This window comes from Nansenia antarctica (genome assembly GCF_963989245.1).
Source record: "Nansenia antarctica genome assembly, chromosome: 12".
Classification (NCBI taxonomy): domain Eukaryota; kingdom Metazoa; phylum Chordata; class Actinopteri; order Argentiniformes; family Microstomatidae; genus Nansenia; species Nansenia antarctica.
In genome coordinates, this window is record NC_137682.1 from 14,235,878 (window position 1) to 14,259,487 (window position 23,610).

General features: G+C 43.8%; 1 protein-coding gene across 3 annotated transcripts; it reads left to right on the forward strand.

The window, feature by feature from the left end:
* Window positions 1-7,239: 7,239 nt before the first annotated feature.
* On the forward strand, window positions 7,240-18,066 carry ezh2 (enhancer of zeste 2 polycomb repressive complex 2 subunit; the record flags this gene model as incomplete). Of its 3 annotated transcripts, none has more annotated exons than XM_080542795.1 (19): window positions 7,240-7,356; window positions 7,599-7,727; window positions 8,021-8,140; window positions 8,451-8,571; window positions 9,256-9,432; window positions 9,599-9,701; window positions 9,960-10,135; window positions 10,581-10,678; window positions 12,058-12,307; window positions 12,669-12,835; window positions 13,369-13,463; window positions 13,896-13,936; window positions 14,181-14,306; window positions 15,434-15,612; window positions 15,753-15,848; window positions 16,836-16,917; window positions 17,056-17,136; window positions 17,331-17,415; window positions 17,517-18,066. In XM_080542795.1, the coding sequence occupies 19 exons, from the start codon at window positions 7,240-7,242 to the stop codon at window positions 17,578-17,580; spliced, it is 2,307 nt and encodes a 768-aa protein (XP_080398921.1). In that variant the 3' UTR covers window positions 17,581-18,066. The 3 variants fall into 3 exon arrangements, with proteins under 3 accessions (XP_080398921.1, XP_080398922.1, XP_080398923.1); XM_080542796.1 differs by having other exon boundaries at window positions 9,960-10,129; XM_080542797.1 differs by having other exon boundaries at window positions 9,960-10,129; window positions 10,581-10,672; window positions 12,076-12,307.
* Between the last annotated feature and the right edge of the window lie 5,544 nt (window positions 18,067-23,610).

The window sequence follows — 23,610 nt, forward strand, 5'->3', positions numbered from 1 at the left end:
TTCACAGGAAGTCCACTCTGTAAACACAGTAAAAGAAACAAAAGTACTCAACTCAAGTGAATGGGTGAGAAATGTTATACAACTCTCATTTCAAAACAGACCAGTCCTTCTGCTCTCTTGTCCAGAAATGACATTTTTAGATGTTAGGAGAGTGTGTTCCTGTTTAAATAATTGGAAAAGTAAGTATAAATCTGTATGTTGTGGCTAAATGAACACTTTCAATATGGTTGCACAACTTAACATTCATATGTTTTTACCAGCCAAGAAATACATTATGAAAAGAAAGTATATATTTCAGAGAGGCTTATAAATGTACCTGTGGCTTAACAGATGAATCAAATGACCTGTTACATTACTTTTTTTGTTGATAAGGTTTTGTTTTCTCTTCATCAAATTCCTACCTGACTGGTTTCTTTGCCTTCCAGTGTATCTTTCAGGGAATCTGATGATGACTAAAGCTGATGAAATAGGTGTGTGTAGTCGAGGCGTGGTCAAAACGGATATCCAGTCATATACATTTTTTGTTTGTAGAGTTAGAAAAGAGAAAACGAGAATTGGCTCATTTTCCGATTTCTGCCTATGTTGGGGAATCAAATAACAGTTGGGGAAAAGAGAGAAACAAGGGTAATTTTCATGTTTTCAATCTGCATCCCAAAAACAAAGAATGGCTTATTTTTCTTTAGGGTTAGAATGAGGGTTAAGGTTATGTTTAGGGTTAAGATTAGGGTTAGGGTGAGGGTGGTCCCTTCTGGTTATGATGAGACGGTGGCCCTCCGCTTAAGTTGAGGCGATGATGCCCTCCAGTGGAGATGTGATGGTGGCCCCAGATAAACACAAAGTCCTCCCCCCCGAAGACCGTCATGTCCTAGATGCCCCTAGTACCTGTCCTGACACCACCACTACAAGCAGCCAAGAGCCCAACAAACCCGATTCCTTCCACCTCACCAAGGCCTGTTCAGGCCGGGCTCAAGTAGGGCTTCCAGTGCGACAGTGTCGGTTGGCCATTCTCCAACGCTCCTCGTTCGTCTGATCGTCACGGGATCGTCTGGCTTTTTTGTGGGGAAGAAAAAGTATTTATGGGGAGAACTAATGGCTCACCCTTAAGAAAGGGAGGGTGATTCCGATTTGTTTTGTTTCATTTTATGTTTCCATGTTGTGTGTTTTAATGTGTGTGTTTTTATGCTGTGTTCTTATGCTGTCTTTATGCTGTTTTTATGCTGTTTTATGCTGTGTGATGTTTTGTTTTATTTAATTTTATGTTTCCATCGAGGACAAGTGTTTTAAATAATGCTTTCAAGTGCTATCCTCTGGACATTACTTAGTGTCATGATGCGTAAATTATCCTATGTAAATTCCTAATAAAAATCAAATTAAAAAATCCGAGGCAAGTGTGCGTCTATGACTCGCCTGCCACATACTACTTGGAATGATCAGGTTGGAAGGTGCACTCAGGGTTCCCACACCTTCTGAAACATCAAATTCAAGCACCTTTCAAGGACTTTCAAAACTCAATTCTCTCAAATCCAAGGACCCAACACGGCATAGTTTGAGACAGATCTAGATGAGAATTTATATAATAGGAACTATCCGCTCACAGACAACAATTAAAAAGAGAGGCTTGAATGTGTGAACATTAGATGGTCTCTTGCCTTCTCTACCACAGCACAGCAAAACAATTTATTGTGAAATATGTGTAAAGTTAAGCAATACAGAAGACTTATTTACTGAGAGAGAGAGAGAGAGAGAGAGAGAGAGAGAGAGAGGGGGGAATTGAAGCACTTTCACAATGACCCATGACTATTTTCAAAAACCTTTAAGACCTTTTTTTTTTTTTTTCTCAAATTCACAAACTTTCAAGGATTTCAAGGACCCGTGGAAACCCTGCCAGCCTCCAGCCCCATGCAGGACAGGAGGACGTCAAGAATGAACCTCCTAAACAACAGAAGCGTTCCTTCTTCATGAGGATGGTCAAAGGATGCTGTCAACAATCTTGGCCTGTGCTGCTGTCATGCAAATGCTAATCCAAGAAGACCCAGTAACTGTCTTCATTCATTCATTCAATAAAATATCCATGCATTCAATTTCTTTTCATTGTATATGTTTCATATCGTATGAACTTGATATGCTGAAGATTGCACAAGTGTTCTACAAAACTCCACACTAGAGCCATCTGTGATTACAACACAATATATCAGATAAGGATGATTAGTGCCTGAAGCAATATCACAAGATAAATATTGAATAAAAAATAAATATTACATTAATCATATTATGAGACATAGTAGAAAAAATATTTAAAATACTGTATATATTATGTAGAAATCTTGTGTTGCTAATCAGGCTCTTGACATGCATGTATTTCATCTTCTGTCTATCGAAACAATGCTAACCGTAAAGGGTGTAGATGGGGGTCACTTTTGGTATATGGGACATGTGAACAGTTCTGAGCAGGGCTTCTGTAGGGAATGCCATCCAACGTGCGTATGGAGGGGGCGGGGCTTAACAAACTGGGTGACCCTGGCCTGGTGCACATAAGAGGAGAAGGGGGCATCTCAAAATTCCACACTGCTCCCTTCATCTCCTGTGCCGTGTCTTACGAGTCTGAACAAAAACGGTCAAGGCGAAGGTACTGTAAATGTGGTGGATTTCTACTATAGACTTTTACTCTGGACGGACATTACCCTCACCTGTTCAATTATTATTAGTTGTCAAAAGTAGAGGGAAACGAGTCAGGGAGGAAGCCACTTCACTGTAGTGAGATGCACCCCGGTGATAACAGGCTTTACATCCCGTGGCTAGAATAGAAATACAGAGGCTATCGATAGGCGTATCAGTGATACAGTGCACAATTGCCTACTATGAACAACATATCCACCTTTCCTTGCTGTAACACTATTATTTACACATCTCAAGTGAAAATTGCACAACACATGTTTCACAAATAATAACACACGAACGTCAACACGAACACATGGGGGGCGAAATCATTACAAATAGTTGCAAATCATGTGCGAAAACGAAAACACTCCCTTGTTTAAAAAACATAAACAGTTTGGGATTTCTGTCGTTAAGTTAAAAACGGAAAAAGAACAAAGGGAACTTCTCCACATGTGCCCCATCCGGGGCCCCCGACGCTGCGCTCTCTCTCATTGGTTAGCTCTGTGATACGATCTAACCTATCGGGTTGCGCGACACTGGGTAGTTTCAGCAACAACGTCGGTGATTGGTCCGTGTGTTTGGCGCTCATTGAAGCTGCAGTAGCCGGAGTGGGCGGCGAATGTTGAGTCAAAAGGAACGGAGAGACGGTTTGAATAAGTGGCTGAGGCGGAAACACTGAAATAAAGACAAACGGTTAAATTACAAGATTAACAGTTAGATTACACGGTGGTATCACCATTGACAGTCTCAGTCTAACAGTATAGTTTATATTCGGAAGTGCAGACTGAGAGAGAAGCGCCCCGCTTTGTGTGCCGAGCCAAGCCGGTGTCTGAGCCATCTCCCCCCGGCTAACGAGCTAGCATCCCGGTCATCTCTCTCATCATCCCGGCCATCTCTTTCGCTGTGTGGCCCATCGACCCCCGGTCACTTCAGTGGATGAGACCTCTCCCCTGACCTCTCCCCGCCGGTAGGAAACGTTGTCAAAAATCACTATTATTGTAAAACAGCCACAGAGAGATGCTAGCTTGCTGCTTCCAATGCTCGTTGCTAAGCTGTTAGCTGTCTCTGTGCTATATGTGAAGGTAGGCTAGTTGACACAGTTGTGTTGTTGAGTCTGACATGCTTTATGCTTATGACAGCGAGATCATGATAGTATGTGCATATTATATGAGCCGTTGTGATATGATTGTGTGGCTGGCTGATCCATCTGTTCTTGTGTTTAGAAGTGTTATGGGGAAATGACACTTTTATTATAGCTGTTTATATGACAGTAAATCATCTACAAGTGGGCTAATCTAAATCTAGCGACGTGGTGTCAAACTAGTCCAATTGTTTTGAGTTGTAGAGGCGATGTTTGTGAAGGCCGGGTTTTTCCCACAGCTTAAGAGTTTCCGCATTGTCTCAACTTGAAGAAAGACCCTCAATCATTGAGTCAATGAAGTGAAATAGAGTTAAGAGAAACATGAAGAAGTTGTAAGGGAAACGTGCGCGAGACTGCCGAGAGCCACCGCTACAAGTCTGTCTCCAAATGGTCACAGTTGAGACGTCAATGTCATCAAAGTCACATTTGACTTAAACTAGGATATCTTGTCCTCAACATGCCGGATAGGGGGCGCTGTTCAGCTACCTGCTTCATCTTAATACCACAATCATCTTATCAATTTAATAACCTTAAGTGTCCCTGTCCCCTTCCCCATATTTGTATATCTTTGTAGGATATTTACAGTTTATGGAAACCTGAATCTCCACATTAATACAAACAAACAAAAAACGGTCCCAATCATTTTCAGGGGTTAACGAGCCGGTTTCATCAAATCTCCATTGAAGATGCTTTTTAGTCTAGGATTACAGGCTTGAGTCTTGTCTGTGAGTTTGATATTTAGGTAAAAGACATGAACATTCACTGTAAGTATAGGCAGTAGTATAAGTATTAGACCAGTGATCCCTGCTGCTAAGCCTTAAGGGAAACATAACCACCAAGTATCAAGTGTGTTATCTGGCGATGCAGGTTTCCATGGCAGCCTTCTGAAATCTTTCCAGTACGAATGAGATGGGAGATTGGATTAGTCCGGACAGGGCCAGACAGATGGACCACCAGGGGGGAGGGGTGTAGTTTATTCTCAGGTTCAGGAATTAGCAACATCAGGTATAGTCAATCAATAGGTTTATTACAATCCAGTTGCAACAAGGGAACAATCTCTTTCTCTGAAGAAATTCTTCAATCTTCAACAAATAGGAAGGACACAGCTTTTATGCCCTTGAATCAGTTGTGTAATGCAATAACATTTTGTTTGTGCATGTGTTTGCCTGTTGATGATGAACTCTGTACACCCATTTGTATCAACAGATCAAGAACTTACAGATACAACAGATGGATCATGTACATAACATTTCACTTAATCAGTGGACTCACTGTCGTCAGTGACATTGTGCCCCAGAACTAGAGATTCATCAATAGAACATAAGTTGGATAGCATCATATGATAGCATTCATAATAATATAACTCGTCTCATGTCCTATGTCATATATGTTATAATTTGTCTATAAAATATTGATTTATTTACCGTTATCAGCATTCTTGGCTCATCCACTGTGGAAGGCAAGGCAAGTTTATTTGTATAGCACATTTCATACATCAGGGGCAATTCAAAGTGCTTTACATACAGCATAAAAACATTTGGCTATACCAACAAAGTACAATAACTAAAAATAAATAAATAAGAACAGCATTAGAACATCATTAACAGAGCAGCATGGGTTGGTTGCACTGTTTGATCGCATCATTAATAAACGTCTACTATTCGGCGGTAAACATTCAGTCTTTTCACACATTCGTCCGAGTACCGAATGTGCTTTTTTTTTGCTATTATTCGGTTGAATATATTCGGTGGCCAAACCTTCGGTGCATCCCTACTTTTTTTAATCAAGCCTAAGGTTTTGCCTATGTTTCTAATCATTCTTTAGCAGATTTTACAGCCTAATAATGGCTTCCTTGACTTTCATTGACATCTCTTTGGTTTTCATGTTGACAGACTCCGAAAGCAAGTCCAAAGCCAAGAATCAATACTAGACATTGGCAGCTCTCTTATGCACCAATGATGTGATGGAACACATGCGACTAATCAGAAACATCTGACTACCTGTCAAGACAATTGTCCCGTTACTTTTGGGTACCCTGAAATGGGGGGACAATGCATAAAAAGTGTAAAATATCATTTCTGGATGTATACCAATACCTTCAAATAAAATCTGAGGATCTCGCAATCTTTGATTGATTTAAAAGCTAAAGAGAGTAGAGCTAAAAGAAGAAAAACATGCTTATTACTTATGCAGGGCACTGTATTAACAAAATGTACCACTTTCAAATCTGGGCCCGTGCCATTATGCCTGGGGAGACCACCTCGACTACCACTGGGCCGACCGCACAGTTGTCTAGTTCTATTCTGGCTTCTGTACTCAAGGAGCATCCATGCTGGTGGACAGTTACCATGGTTATTTAGGAGGAAGGTTTCAAGTTTATTGTTACAACACATCACACAAGTGTAAGAGAGTAAAATTCTTAGGCTTCTGTTCCTGACATTGCGTTGCAGCACAAGACATAAGACAATAGGCAGAATTCAAGATAAGAAAGTGACAGTAATACAGGATAGTGGCTTATTAAGTGACATTTAAACAAGAATACACAAAACTGTTCACCTACGCCCCTAACCCTACTGTGTCTAAACTAGGTGCTCTGTGTCAGGGCCTACATGTAAAACAGTGACAATCAACGAACAACAAAATGCATACTTTTACCTACTCTTAGAAAACGAATGCCTCTTACAAAATCAAAGTGTCAACATCAATCATGAACACATCCATCATGGACGTGTTTCTAACAAATCAAAGTGTCAGCATATCATAATCTCAAAGTAACAAAAGTGACAACTAAAACACAGTGTCAAAGTAACAACTAAACAAATGCATCCACCAGACATGGCTATGTATCAAAGTGGTGGGAGCTGTGTGGCAAACACAGTTGTAGATGGGAGGCAATTAGAGTCTTTTAGTCCATGTGGTTGGTTGGCTGCCACTAGTCCAGGTGTCCCCTGCTGATTGGTGGAGTAGACTGGACTACCTGCTCCAGTCAGGATCATGGCATTTCCAACCAGGAAATGGGTGGAGCCCTGGACTAGGAAGAGTTTTTCGTGGTTGACACAGAAACACAAACACACACACACACACACACACAGGAGGCTATGCTAATGACCGCTGTCACATTCACCAATGATATTCTTCTTATTGTCCCATATCTACTGCAACTGAAATGAGAGAAGTTGCAATAGAAGGGCTTGAACTTATCTATGGAAATGTTCCACTCTGACTCCGTAGGCTATACAGTGCAAGAGTGGAGACTGGAAACAGAGTGTGTGTGTGTGCGTGTGTGTTTGTGTCCCTGTCAACAGGGGGCAAGATAAGATGTGGACCCCAAAGTTCCATAACTGCTGTTTATACCCTGTGTGTTTTATGAAACTTAGAGAAAAGGCTTCTATATTGTGGATAGTAAAATAACAGATTGTTGTGTGTTTTCCAGGTTGATCATGGTGTTGACTGGGAAGCGTTTGGAGAAGGGGCCTGTGTGCTGGAGGAGGAGGGTGAAGTCTGAGTACATGAGGCTCCGACAGCTCAAACGCTTCAGGCGAGCTGACGAGGTCAAGGTAGGCACACACACACACACACACACACACACACACACACACACACACACCGGCTCACGCTGAAGATGGGTCCAGGGAGACGAATAAACCTGGTTGATGCTCTCTCTCTCCACATATAGAGCATATTTGAATCTAACACACACACACACACCCACACATATGTTGCACCAGCTCAGATGTTTCAGGTGTAGGTAAAGCCATGCACACAGGTTTCTGACATTGTGTGTTTTCTCCCCACCCAGAGCATGTTCAACTCTAACCGTCAGAAGATCTTGGAGCGGACAGACATCCTGAACCAGGAGTGGAAGACCAGACGGATCCAGCCTGTTCACATCATGACATCTGTAAGCTCCTTACGGGGGACCAGAGAGGTCAGCGTGCGCTACACACACACACACACACACACACACCTTTTCCTAACACCGCTGAGGCAACCAGAGCTTCACACACACACACACACACACACACCCACACAGGTGTGTGTGTGTGTGTGTGTGTGGTGCTCTTTAGCCAAATACTATTGATCATCTTGAATCGATGTTGTTCATTTTCTGTTGTTGTGACTAGATGAGGGTGTTTGAGAGGACAGTACAGTGTTGTACAGAGTTGTTCCTGATTAACAGTACTCTCTATTTTTCTCTCTCTCTGTCTGTCTGCCCTGCAGTGTACTGCCATCAGTGGATTCACCGACTTCTCAAAGCAGATCATCCCTCTCAAGACCCTCAACGCTGTGGCCTCTGTTCCTGTCATGTACTCCTGGTCTCCTTTGCAGCAGAACTTTATGGTACACACACACACACACACACACACACACACACACACACACACACCTGTGACCCCTTTCCTTGTTATGTACTCCTGGTCTCCTCTGCAGCAGAACATTATAGTACACACACACACACACACACGTGCTCTCTGTCCCTGTTATGTACTTTTCATGAAAATTATCCCTAATCGCTGTAATGGATTCCTACTGACCTAGAACTCTCATCTCTCCCTCACCTGTAACAAACGCACCTCGCCTCTGCTTCATCCTCTTACCACCCTCCTTAACCCCCCCCCCCCTCCTTGTTCTCCCCCTCTCTCTCCGCTAGGTGGAGGATGAGACGGTTCTCCACAACATCCCCTACATGGGAGACGAGATCCTGGACCAGGACGGAACCTTCATAGAGGAACTCATCAAGAACTACGACGGCAAAGTCCACGGGGACAGGGGTGAGACTCACACACACACACACACACACACACTAACTCAGAAAGCATTGCGCCTTTCCACCTTTATCCAATAGACCTATCGCTAAGCCACGCCACCTTTGAAAACTCTGACAAACAAACAACGCTCGCTCAAATTCTTCACTGACAGTGACTGGTTCCCGATAGCAGCTCGCATCAGATTCAAGACCCTGGTGCTTGCCTACCAGGCAGCTAAAGGGACAGCCCCTGCCTACTTGCAGGCAATGGTCACCCCCAAACTTCAGCCCGTTCCCTCCGCTCCTCCACCTCTGCTGGCCGACTGGCCCCACCACCTCTACACCTACATGGCAGTCGCACTGCCCGATCACATCTCTTCACTACACTGGCTACACTGGCATGTAAATGTAAATGACTGACTGACCGACCATGACTGAATGACATTCAATGACTTGTGACAAATGACAAATGGCGGGAGTTCACATTTCTGATTTACTGGTAAGTAAGACATATTTTTCAAAGCTTTTCACCATGAGATATTAGCGAGTTGTTTGTCCGAGTTTTCTGCCTGTGGTGACTTGCTGTGATATGATTGGACAATTTCTATTTTGGGGCGTGGCTTAGCGATAGATCCATTCAAAATATCTGATGTGTATTCTAGGCCTCTGTGATCTCCTGATTCTCTCTGTGGTGTGTGGTGGTGTGCAGAGTGTGGCTTCATCAACGACGAAATCTTCGTGGAGCTGGTGAGCGCCCTGACCCAGTACAGCGACAACGAGGACGAGGAGGAGGAGGAGCAGGAGTTTGGGACTGTGAAGATGGAGCTGTGTGAGGCCAAGGACCTCCCTGAAGCCCCCCTCAAGGAAGCCCTGATCAGCACAGAGAGTAAGAGAGGCGTCCGAAGCAATCGCCCGAGCAAAAAAAAGTTCAAACATTGCCATGTTCCAAATCACACTTCTCCGCTACATTTTGAATCTGTGGTCCACAGAGTGTGTGTGTGTGTGTGTGTGTGTGTGTGTGTGTGTGTGTAACCTCTGTGTGACGTCCTCAGGCCAAGGCAGTGACAGCTCTAAGAAGTTTCCTTCAGATAAGATCTTTGGGGCCATCTCTTCCATGTTCCCTGACAAGGGCTCCATTGAGGAGCTCAAAGAGAAGTGAGTCGTGCGTGAGTGTGTGAGTGTGAGTGTGTGAGTGTGTGTGTGTGAGAGTCGTGTGTGTTTCTTTAAAATAGGCAAGGCAAGTTTATTTGTATAGCACATTTCATACAACAGGGGCAATTCAAAGTGCTTTATTAAATACACAAAGTGAGTCGTGTGTGTGTGTGTGTGTGTGTATAGGGAGCTGTGTTTGTCTCCCCTAGTACTTACTTACCGTGTGTGTGTGTGTGTGTGTGTGTGTGTGTGTCCTATCAGGTATAAGGAGTTGACGGAGCCTCAGATGCCTGGTGCGTTGCCTCCAGAGTGTACTCCCAACATCGACGGGCCCAACGCTCGCTCGGTGCAGCGGGAGCAGAGCCTCCACTCCTTCCACACACTCTTCTGCAGGCGCTGCTTCAAATACGACTGTTTCCTGCACCGCGAGTGTACGAGTATGCACACACTTACACCTACGCACCTACAACAGAATTTGAAAGATAAAAGTTTTTGAAAATAGACATGGGTCATTGAAAGTGCTTGAATTCCCCTCTCTCCCTCTCTCTCTCTCTCTCTCTCTCTCTCTCTCTCTCTCTCTCTCTCTCTCTCTCTCTCTCTCTCTCTCTCTCTAAAATTATATATTCAGAAATTTTTATTTGGCTCGTCAAGTAGTTCTGTCTCAAACTGTGGGTCCTTGAATTTGAGGGAATAACCCTAACCCTGCCCTCCCCCCACGCACACACATTCTCTCTTCTCACTCCTACTACTTACAACTGATCACAACTACTGTTTTAAGTGTTGATGCCAAATCTCTCTCAGCCATTCTACTTCATTTCACTCCTCTTCCTCCTATTTTTCTCCTGACGGCCCTCTAAACCACTCTGTTTTCTCTCTCTGCAGCGTTCCACGCCACTCCAAACACGTACAAGCGTAAGAACATGGAGAATCTGGTGGACAGTAAACCATGTGGCAACGACTGCTACATGTACCTGGTGCAGGCAAGTCTACTACCACCTCAGCCCCACAACATTACCCTAACCACAACACCATATTCATAACACAACTACCACCTCAGCCATCACCACAACACCATGTTCATAACACAACTACCACCTCAGCCATCACCACAACATTACCCTAACCACAACACCATATTCATAACACAACTACCACCTCAGCCATCACCACAACATTACCCTAACCACAACACCATATTCATAACACAACTACCACCTCAGCCATCACCACAACATTACCCTAACCACATCTATAATTAAATAATAATTTTGCCATTTAGCAGACGCTTTTATCCAAAGCGACTTACAATTATGAATTACAGGGACATTCCCCCTGGAGTAACTGAGGGCTAAGTGCCTTACCCAAGGGCACACTAGTAGTGGTGTGGCTTCAGGCGGGATTTGAACTCACAACCTTCCGATCACAAGTCCAACTCACTATCCACTAGACCACCACTACCCCACATCTAGGACCATAACCACAACATAACCACAACCACAACAAGACCATATTCATAATGACAGTAAACACAACTATCACCTCAACCATAACAACCTATGCTTCAATATAAAAACTAAAATGGAGCGATCCGCAATTATGGTCACCGTTGATTTCCACATTTGTAACAATGCCCCAGCCTCCTCCAGCTGGATGTCTGCTACGCATTTCACTCACGCATCTCCTGACTTCCAAACAAAACAGTCTGAGCTTTATTAGTTACGACTTAAAACAAAGTATTCAAGTAAAATTCGATTACACATAAACACGAGATAGGAACAGGGGGAGATATCTAGCGGTATTTTGACGGGAGAGGCGGAAAACTTAAAGCCTACTACAGAGGTTTGTTCAAGGCAGAGTCAGTTTCATGCTAAAGTGTCTCATCCACTTTGGCTGCGAGACCGAAACGTTAATGTTCTGCCCTGTATAAAACACTGGTACTTCACTAAGAAGCTACATGGCTAATGCTACAGGAAATGCTACTGGAAGCCTGCAAAACGGGGACAACAAAAGGATGTTTTTGTGACTGCAGGGTTCCCACGGGTCCTTGAAATCCTTGAAAGTTTGTGAATTTGAGAAAAAGAAATCAAGGTCTTAAAAGATTTTGAAAATAGACATGGGTCATTTGAAAGTGCTTGAATTCCCCTCTCTCTCTCTCTCTCTCAAAAAAAAAAGATTCAAAAATGTTTTACTTAGCTTGGCAAGCCGTGTTGGGTCCTTGAATTTGAGGGAATTGAGTCAGTCTCCTTGAAAGGTGCTTGAAAGGTGCTTGAATTTGATGTTTCAGAAGGTGTGGGAACCCTGTGACTGGCACAGGTGATTTGTAAAACTCCCATATTAATGATGTGTGATGGTTGTTTAGGACGTGGTGGTGAGGGAGTACCCTGATGGTGAGGTGGGGGTACCCATGGTTGCCGAGAGGGTCAAAACACCCTCAAAGCGCCCAGCCGGTCGTCGCCGGGGACGCCCGGGCACCAACAGCCGCCCGGGCACCCCCACGGTTACCTCGGAAACCAAAGACACGGACAGCGAGCGAGAGGGCAGCAAAGACGACGACCGAGACAACGACAAAGATGATGACGACAAGAAGGACGAGACCACCAGCAGCTCCGGTACACACACACACACACACACACACAGGGAGGTAGAGACACACACACAGGGAGGTAGAGACACACACACATGCACACACACACACACACACACACACACAGGGAGGTAGAGACACACACACACACACACACACACTCACACTCACACAGAATCAGACACACACACACGCACACACACACACGCACACACACAAATCAGACCTTTAACATTATCTTTGCTGTCGATAGAAGTGTCCAAAATTACTTAAATGTTATTGTTCTCCAAGAGAAAACACATGGTGCCATACCTAACGGTGTGGGTGTGTGTGTGTGTGTGTGTGTGTGTGCATGACTGTGTCCGTCTGTCCGTCCGTCTCCCCAGAGAGTAACTCACGGTGCCAGAGCCCAGTGAAGCTGAAGCTGAGCTGTGAGCCTGAGGCTGTGGACTGGAGTGGAGCCGAGGCCTCTCTCTTCAGGGTCCTCATAGGAACCTACTACGACAACTACTGCGCCATCGCACGCCTCATAGGCACCAAGACCTGCAGACAGGTGTGTGTGTGTGTGTGTGTGTGTGTGTGTGTGTGTGTGTGAGCGCGCGTGTGTGTGTGTGTGAGCGCGTGTGTGTGTGTGAGCGCGTGTGAGAGAGAGCGTGTGTGTGTGTGTTCCTCTCTTCCTCTCCTCAAAGCCATGACTGACAGGGCTCCCATGGATCCTTGAAATCCTTGAAAGTTTGTGAATTTGAGGGAAAAAAATCAAGGCCTTAAAGGTTTGTGAAAATAGACATGGGTCATTGAAAGTGCTTGAATTCCCCCCCCCCCCCTCTCTCTCTTAAAAATATATATATATATTTTTTTTTTACTTAGCTCGTTAACGAGTTCTGTCTCAAACTATGCCGTGTTGGGTCCTTGAATTTGAGGGAGTTAAGTCTTGAAAGTCCTTGAAAGGTGCTTGAATTTGATGTTTCAGAAGGTGTGGGAACCCTGTACTGACTTAGCTGTATGTATGCATATCGTACAACATCATGTTCCGTCCATGTTGTAGTGTGTCATTGAAGCTTGTCCATGTGTCTGTCTGACCGCCAGGTGTACGAGTTCAGGGTGAAGGAGTCCAGTATCATCGCTCGTGCTCCAGCGGAGGACGTAGACACGCCCCCTCGCAAGAAGAAGAGGAAACACAGGTACACTGACGCCCAAATATGGGGCGGCATGGCTACCGTGTTTTGCAGTTTATTCAGGAAGGTTTTTTAGCAGATGACATTGGGTGTCCATTTTATCATGGGTGACAAGGAACACCGTACAAAATGATTCTCTTTTGGTATCAACCCCAATGGAGAAGGCCAACAAGTGTACAGTAAACATGTTGTCCTCCCCACATTTCAAGAATTTGACAGTATTTTTTGGAAAAAAGGGTTGTACCCCCTCTTTGCACTTTTATGGTGTTTTTTCTTATGACAACAAGCAATCAATTTCGCTGCATCATCATGAGATGAATCTGTGTCACCTCAAAACTCTTGATCTCTATGGCAAGACCCAAGTTTCATCAAATGTCATCATAGGGGGGACATTAAACTACTACTAAGCAGCTGTTGTTGTTGTTGTTGCTCTTCCAGGTTGTGGGCCACTCACTGTAGGAAGATCCAGCTGAAGAAAGGTGAGCGCTGTCTCTCATTCGCTCACACAGACAGGAAACACCGTGCTTCCTCAGTTGCCCCCCCCCCCCAGTACCAACCAGTGTGAGACACACGACCCCAATGAGAAGACCCGTCACTCCAAAGTCTTAATCCCTCTCCCATCTTTCTCATCCCCCCCCCTCTCATGTTTGTCATTTCCTTTTTGGGGGGGGGGGCCTCTTCTAAAAGTTTCTGACCTGTGCTCTTTGTCTCCTCCCCCTGTAGATGGCTCGTCCAATCATGTGTATAACTACCAGCCATGTGACCACCCCCGGCAGCCCTGTGACTCCTCCTGTCCCTGTGTCACCGCTCAGAATTTCTGTGAGAAATTCTGCCAGTGCAGCTCTGAGTGTAAGCACACACACACACACACACACACACACACACACACACGTCCCTCCACACACACATACTGCTGACTCTATACACATACTGCTAGAATGTTGGTGGCCATTTCAAGCTAGCTAGTAGCTACACACACACACACACACCCTCTAACCACTCTAATTCCTGCTTGAGTGTGCCTGTGTGTGTGCCTGTGTGTGCGCCTGTGTGTGTGTGTGCCTGTGTGTGTGTGTGCCTGTGTGTGTGTGCCTGTGTGTGCGCCTGTGTGTTTGTTGTCAGAGGCCTTCAAATGGCTGGTCTATCTAAGAGAAGGTTTAGAGAAAAAATAACGCACATCCTCCTGTCTTCGGTGCTGAGCTATAACTGACAGTGCAGTAATATTTAGTACAAAACAAGGTAGCCCGCACTCACTTTTCGTTGCTCCAATTTTTATTTAGCAAGCAGCAAGTAAAAATAGAAGTTTCGACCGTGAGGTCTTCTTCAGTATAGCAGGAAACAGAAAACAATGCATTTTTTAGACAAATGTGACATTGACAATCATTAGCCCCACCTGGTGTGTTGGAGCACGTATCAGTGTAGACATGATTTAGAACAAGATTCACAAAAAATTATATGATTACATAGTATTGTTTTTATCTTCTTTTTCTTTTTTATATAAACATACAAGATTTAGAAAATACACCTCTCCAAGGAAATCAGATCCTAACTTGATTTCAACCTTCATGTTGACTACATCACCAAAAACACAAACAAATTTTCAATGCTAAATAAAAATTGGAGCAACGAAAAGTGAGTGCGGGCTACCTTGTTTTGTACTATCTAAGAGAAGGGCCAAACATTTAGCAAAGTATTGCTCAGTATCTGCTGTTATTGGTAGCCGCTCAATATGGAGAAGGCGGTGCTTCTTGTACCCATGAGCTGGATACTGTCTGTTTTACAGTATTGATACTGTATCTGTCAATCCACTGTTATCATTTGGTGTGAGTAACATCCTATGTGTCGGCATAACTGGTTGTTGGCTCAGCACTACTGTAACTGACTGTTTTCATAATGTCAGAATGAGCTAGCATTTATGTCCTTTGGATATTGTACATTGATGTGGACATAATTAAAGCATTTCATTTTGTGTGTAGGTCAGAACCGTTTCCCGGGCTGCAGGTGTAAGGCCCAGTGTAACACCAAGCAGTGTCCCTGTTACCTGGCGGTGAGGGAGTGTGACCCTGACCTCTGTCTGACCTGCGGGGCCGCAGAGCACTGGGACAGCAAGAACGTCTCCTGCAAGAACTGCTCCATCCAGAGAGGAGCCAAGAAGGTGACACACACACACACACACACACACACACACACACACACATATGCAGTATACTGTAAACACACACACCCAGACTGACAATGTAAATTACACTGAGAACACACTCATTTGATAACCCTCATTTCTCCCTCTCCTCTCAGCACCTTTTGTTGGCTCCGTCTGATGTGGCAGGGTGGGGCATCTTCATCAAAGAGCCTGTTCAGAAGAACGAGTTCATCTCAGAGTACTGCGGAGAGGTGTGTGTCTGTGTGTCTATGGGTGTGTCTATTTGGGTTGGGGCGGTATATACCGCGTTTTGGGGAAAATAGCAAAGGTGTCTGTTTCAATACCGTCAATACAGTCATAAAAAAAATCTTGTATGCAATATACTGTATAATAAACGCCTTAAGAGTGTTTGTCCAGCACCACTGTCCTCAGATGCTATGAAGGTGATGCCAGAACTTTTTGGAAACAATGTAATTTGTCAAATAAATAACCTGTCAAAAAAGACTATCTATTTAGAACGGATGGTAATCCTGTGTCACGTGACAGCTTCTCCTCAGAAGGGAGAATTAGAAAAACAGATGGTGAGCGCAAGTGAGTTGGTCCCCCCAAAAAGCAACTGCTGCTGCAATTTGGAAGCATTTCGGGTTCTGGTCAAATAACAAGGGAGAGCCAACAAATGTTGACGAGGCTGTGTGCAAGATTTACATGAACGAGGTGACAGCCAAAGATAATACTTAAAGGAAATACTTCAAATACCCTTTAACCGCTGTGAGGATGAACATGTCATCGAGTTCAAAGCCACCACCTCCCACAACTGTCGTTGTGTGGAAAATAATAATAATAAACTTTATTTGTATAGCACCTTTCATACAAGAAATTAAGCTCAATGTGCTTTACAACAAAGAAATTACATGCACTGGGTGCTTCACATGAAAATAGATATAAAATGAACATTAAAAACATGTTAAAAATGCTAATGACACATAAGATGGAAAATCAATGAAGTGCACTGCAGCCACCTTGTGGCGGGTGACGGTATAGCAGCGACTACATTCATCATTTGAAATCGGCGCCTCCCTCAGCCCTACAATGTGATTTTTGCCAGCCCGGCAATCTGCCAGCATTTAGCTCGTGAGAACGGCGAAGATCACTGGCGGTTTGGGATTCCATGTAATTAACAGGGTGTTTCCAGTGTGTGACGCCCCTCTCTCTCCTCTCACCCTTCTCTCTCCTTGTAGATAATTTCCCAGGATGAGGCTGACCGCAGAGGGAAGGTCTACGACAAATACATGTGCAGCTTCCTCTTCAACCTCAATAACGGTAACACACACACACACACACACACACACACAACTAAACTTGATAATAACGATGCTACTGTACGATGCTACTAGAGAGAGAGAGCAATACTGATGCTCTCTATCTCTCTCTCTCTCTCTCTCTCTCTCTCTCTCTCAGATTTCGTGGTGGACGCCACTAGGAAAGGCAACAAGATCCGCTTTGCCAACCATTCCGTCAACCCTAACTGCTATGCAAAAGGTCTGTCTATGACTCTCAATCTGATACTGACTGACTCCCCATTTGATTTTGGATGAAAGGAAAACATCCAGTCTACACAGATACAATATCCTTTAGCCCAGAGGGTGAACAATGTTAGTGTTTGTGAACAATTTCTTAACAGTCTCTGTGCCCTCTCCCTCCTCCCCTCTGCCATCTCTTTACTCCTTTCCTAGTGATGATGGTGAACGGGGACCACAGGATAGGGATCTTCGCCAAGAGAGCCATCCAGACGGGAGAGGAGCTCTTCTTTGACTACAGGTTAGTAAACTGAGGAATCCTCATGTGGTTTGAATCAGACATTGGTGATGTGTAATGTTTGTAGGTTGTGTCTGTTACTGACACTCTGTACTTTCTCTCAGGTACAGTCAAGCTGATGCTCTGAAGTATGTAGGGATCGAGCGGGAACTGGAGGGAATCGCCTGATTCCCTCTTCTACCTCCTGTGGATCAACTCAAAGGCCTTACACACACACACACACACACACACACTCTCTCGTACACTCTTCTCTTCAGGAAACTCTTCATCGGCGGAAGGCTAGGATGCTTCAGGAATTCTGGGAATTTCAGAACAAAAACCGGAGCAAGTCTTGCTTGTAGTCATTTTGCCACAGCAACATTTTTTAGAAGAAAAAAAGAAAAGTCTACTTTTTACTGCCTCTTTTTCTCACTTTGAATTTTGTTGTTGTTGTTTTTTTGTTTTTTTTATCAATCAATCTTCCTCTTCTCTGGGACTCAAGTCGCTATTGGTCACTGGAACCTTTCTTTCTTCCGGTGTTTACAGCAAAAAGGTGCAAATAAATCCACAAACCTGTTCTTTTTAGATTTTGTGCTACTTTTTTCTACTCAATGGATGAATCAATGTCTCAATCAATGTCTCAATCCAATTCAAACGGGTTGTTGAAAACATGTTTCGGGGGACCAAAATCCCATTCTACCTGGAAACTTGTGAGAGTGTGTTCCCAGTTTAGATGTATAATAACTATGGTCTTGCTGTTCTTAGGTCATGCTGTATTACTGGAACAATGGTCTGAGACTCAGGCACACACACACACACACACACACACACACACACACACACACAAACTTCAGACCACACTGTCTGCAGAGTAGAACCAGGACTGTGTTCACAAAGCAGGTCACCTGAACTCTTTTATAATCTTTTTCTGATATGTTAAGGAACCTGAAGATCCTTCCTGCTTTGTCAAACACCTGCCTGACATCACAGGTGCTACGTTCACCAGCACTACTTGTCTAAAAGTAAAACTGTAAAACTGCTACCAAAAGTATCTGAACTGTTTGAAATTTCATTAGTCTCATGTTTTGATGCCCCTCCTGAAGCATGCATTGATGCAATCTCTATACTATGCGGTAGTATTTGAAGACTGTGACCTTTCTAAACCCCCCCCTGAGTGTCCACTTCTGCTGTGCCTTGGATCCTTCATCAGACATGGAGTAGTCCACTTGATTAGAACCCTTACGTATAAAGGATGACCATGTATTGTGTATCAGTTTTGTGCATGACGAAATATGACATGTTGGCTGAGTCCGGGGAGACCAGCAGAGACCTCTCTACTGCAAATGCTGCTTGGTGACAAACTAGGAAATGGTTATTGGTATAGCTGGTATCTGTTTCATAACAAATGCATCCCTCCTTTCTACAAACTTAGTTTGTTAGCCAGTTGGATTGGTGAAAACAGTTCAGATGGAAACCTTGCTTTCTGCTTCCCAGTCGCATACAGAGAAGTGAATACTTGGAAGGAAGAAAAGAAGGATGCATTGTAAGAGTATTGGAGTAGCCAATAGGGTGCAGTGGTTCCAGAACAGTACAGATAGAAATGGAGAACATGGAGCTTAGACAAACCCCCCACTCCACATTAGGTATTGTCCAATAAATACGATACATTTCTATATTCAAGCTCTGAGCATTCCTCTCATTGAAAATAGGCACTTTGGTGCTGTGAGCAGCAAGATGGTAATGTAAGTGGTCATGTTGAAACCCTGGCCGATAGTTACTGGTGCTTGTGAATACTGCAGATATGACTATAGAACTCACGTCTGACTGACTTGAAGCAATAATACCAGCCTTGAATCACGTTCAACACCCACATATTCACCTGCTATTTATCTCCACCTTTTGTAATTTATTGTGAACTTGAACAATAGCATGGTGGGTGTGTCAGAGGGTTTCTGCTGAGATGGAGGGTTGTGTATTGGATGGATAGTGAAGTCAAAGGATTTTATTTGTTTAATGAGTTTATATTGCTCACGTTAGAACAATGTTCTAGAAAACTCTGGTCCTTAGGAACTATGTTATCTTAATGTTACCCGTTTAGCCAGGTCCTAATTGGTTGCTGATTTCCGTGTCTGCAAAGCTGGAAAGGTCCAGAGTTGCTGACCCCTGTGTGTTAGGGCGTATACTGTATGTTTTGAGTTGTAGACCTGATATACCCTGTTTTCACATTCTTCCCTGTCTGACTGAGACCACTCTCATTGATTACGAAGGTGCTGATTATTCAAATGTTTACAGGGAATATTGTTCAAATTGATGCATAATAAATAAAATATTGTAAAATTCTTCTAGCTATTTGTCTCTTCTTTTTTTCTTAAACAGAATAAATCAATAAAGGGCTGTGAAGATTAACAGATTTATCAAACAAATGAGTCAGATTTCTATATCAGCCCAAGGACTAGTTACAACCTGCATGAGTGGCATGTAGCCCAGTAAACGTGTGAGGGGTGGAACCTTGTCACCTTTCTGCTAAATTAGCAGTTTTTTCCTGAGAATAGCTCATGTAAATCTAGTAGGTCTGAAAAAAAAAAGTGTGTGGGGGGGGTCCTCATCCAAGTCACATGATTAGCTAACTAATCTTATACAACAGTTAGTTCCGACCAAGTAATTTGATTGGACAAGAGGCATTCCATGAGTTACGATATACAGTATAACAGCACTGGGACTTTTAACTATATGTATCACTCCGCCGCACAGATGTTCTACTAAACGACCGTTAATTAGACGACATGTTTGTGTTCAGGTTACTAGGCAACAGTCCATTTGAAGTTAAGTTGCGGAACAATTTTTTGTTTATTTTTATGATTAAATAAATAAACAAACAAATCATAATCTGTTGTCGCTTATTACTGTTAACTAATACATCGCGCTGTAGAACTGTTGTATAAAAGCAATATCACACTCGGCCTCGTACCTACGACCGAATCACAGCCGTGCTGATATTCAGTATAACAGCGCGACCTCGAGTGTGATATTGCTTAATTCCTGTCTGCTAACAACCCTATGACAACCCTCGTGCACATAAGGTTCAGAGATAGGAAATGTTAGGATATTTATAGCATAGCATAGAGTACAGCACAGTGTTTTATTTGTATAGTATAGCATAGTGGATAGTGGATATATAGCCTTTATTTATGTAAACCAGCTCTTTTCCCCTCTTGTTTTTTGTATTTTTTTCCTAGCACCAGGGGAGCCCCCCACTCACAAATTTCGTTGTATGGTACCTGTACTATATTAATGACAATAAAGACCATTCATTCATAAACTCCGCTGCTGTTGAAATAACTTTTAATTTCAGGCAGCGAGGAACCATTCCAGCCAGCACTGCGGAATTTCCGGGTGCGTCTGCTTGCATAACAACTTCCGGTGTAGCCGGACGTTGACTTCCTCGTCATTCCTTAGTCATGAATGGAACAGAGAGAAAACGGAGGTTCACGTATCAACGCCGTGAATCAGGCTCCAATGACCACTGTTGTGTGCCACAATGTGCGAACTCGGGGCGCTATAATTCGCATTTAAGTTTCCATTTGTTCCCTAGCAACAGTGAGGAAAATGCTAAGTGGCTAGCCAAGATTCGGAGGGACGCGTTTCGTGTCACCAAGAACACTAAAGTGTGCAGTCGCCATTTTGAACCGGGTGATTTCGCCGTGCCAGGTGCAGGAGGGTTAAGGAGGCTCAAGAAAGGAGCCGTCCCTTCTCTCTTTAAATGGAACGAGTTCGCCCAACCAGCAGCACCCAGGCCAGGGTTAGTCAGGCCAGGGTTAGTCAGGCCAGGGTTAGTCAGGCCAGGGTTCACCCAGACCCTGCAAGACCATGACTATTGCGTGGCTCCTAATCCTGCCGCTTTGGATGATGCCCTGGCCCAGAACGAGTCATTCAGGAGCGAAATAGAAAGGCTCCAGAAACTGCTCGAGACCGTCCAGCTCCAGGCCAAGTTCAGCCTGAGGCGATTCGCAGGTTCCGACGAGGACATCCGGTTTTACACCAGGTATGTCTGATATGGATCATTTCATTTATTAATCCCCCCAGGGCCCAGGCAAATTAACTCACCTGTTCAGTCTCTCCACCCCCATCTCTCTCACGCACACGCACCCACGTAGTAGATAATAAGTACTGGGCTATACTTTAACAAACGTATGTATCCTTGTAGTCTAACAACTGTGTAGATACAATGAAACTAACACGTCATGTATTCTGGCTTGTGTCTTAAGGTTTGCTACCTATGAGCATTTCATGTGCTTCTGGCGCATGATCGAGCTGTCTACCTCCAAAATGGTGAGGGTCACCCGGGCTAAGGTATCCTCTACTGACCTTGAGGAGCCTGTTCCTTTAAGAGCAACAGTATGTTTTCTTCTTTGGTCTGGACACACTTTTAAAAACTGCTAAATTACAACCTGTTGGCCGCTATGTTCTGTTGCGCATCGTCTAAGTATGAGAACATGATGTCTGTTTTTCCTCTATTGACAGAAACTGGAACCTGTTGACGAGCTGTTGCTATTTCTGATGCACCTTTCGGTGGGCATGACGCTGAGGGATCTAGGACATCGCTTCCACATTCGCCGCGCCACAGCCAGTAGGATTGTCGTCACATGGGCCAACTTCCTTTACAACCTGCTGGGGTCAGTGTGTCTGTGGATGTCACCGGAAGCTGTCAAAGCTCAGCTGCCGCGCGAGTTCGAGTTGAAGTACCCAGACACCCAAGTCGTGATCGGCTGCACAGAGATCCGCTGCCAAACACCTTCCTCCCTCCTCTTGCCGAGCGAAGTGTTTTCAGCACACACGTCACATTGCACCTTCAAGAGCATGCTGGGAATGGCACCACATGGAGCCATTACCTTTGTTTCAGCCCTCTATGCAGGCTCAGTGAGTGATAGAGAGATCTTCAAACAATCTGGAATAATCTCTCTCCTGACCCCTGACATGGCCATTATGGTGGACAAGGGCTTATTCGTTGATGACCTCGTCTCCTGCAGGGTGTACCGGCCGGCCTTCCTGTCTGAGAGGACCCAGATGCTCGAGAAAGACATTCGAGAGACGCAGTCTATCGCACGGTTGAGGGTCCATGTGGAGAGGTGTATCAGGAGGGTGAAGGAGAACAAGCTGTTTGATACAGTCATCCCCCTCTCCGTCACTGGAAGCATCAACCAGCTGTTCAGTGTGGCCTGCTTCCTGGTGAATTATCAGAACGGAGTCAACGGACCTCCGGTCAAAGCATATCTGAGTTCCTGGGGCCAGTTGCATAAAGATAGACCCAGTCGTAAGGTCTTTGCACACTGATGCGTTGTTTGTCCATAAAAAAAAAAAATTAGAACTCATGTTGTGTCAAAAAGAAGACGATGCATGCAAAAGAATATTTAAGACAACACAATCAAAATTCTGGAAAGAATTTGCTTGGAAAATAAATATGAAGATCTTCCTAACACCGAAAATGTTGTCAAAACAGAGGCCAACAGGCAATGCAGAATGCTGGAGGAAATGTACGGAACAAGAAGCCAATCACACACACATTTTCTATACATGCCCTAAATTGAAAAGGTTTTGGGAGGCAGTTCAAGTAAAAATAAAAAATACATTTACCTTACAAAATCCTATACATCCAGTCAATATTATACTCGGTCTTATTCCATTAGATATACACAGGGAGGGAGATAAATATTTGTACACTATATTACGTATTGCAGCTTTAAAGCAAATTACACGTAAATGGTTGGACTTAAACCCACCATCTGTTAATAATTGGAAAAAAACTGTTGAAGAGATAAAAGAAATGGAAAGAATTACTTATAAAGTGGGAAACCGTGAAGAGCAATTCACTATGAGCTGGAGTAAATGGACCGAATGAATGAGTAGGAAGAACCCCCCCCTCACCGATCCCACCCCCCTCCTTTTATCTCTTACTTTTCTATCTCTATCCTTATAATATCTCTCTTCTTTTTCTGTATTTTCTCTCTATTCTTTATTCTTTATCTTTTTATTTTTTGTTCTCTTTAAAAAAAATAAAAAATGATGCAGGATGAACTTAGACAAGTGAAGAAAACTTGTAAAGTGTATGAAATGAACTTGAAATGTAATGTACAACCCTGCAATAAAGTATAAAAAAAATGAAAAAAAAGAAGACGATTCTGTAGTCCATAAGACGTCACCTGGACGTCCTAGAAAGACATC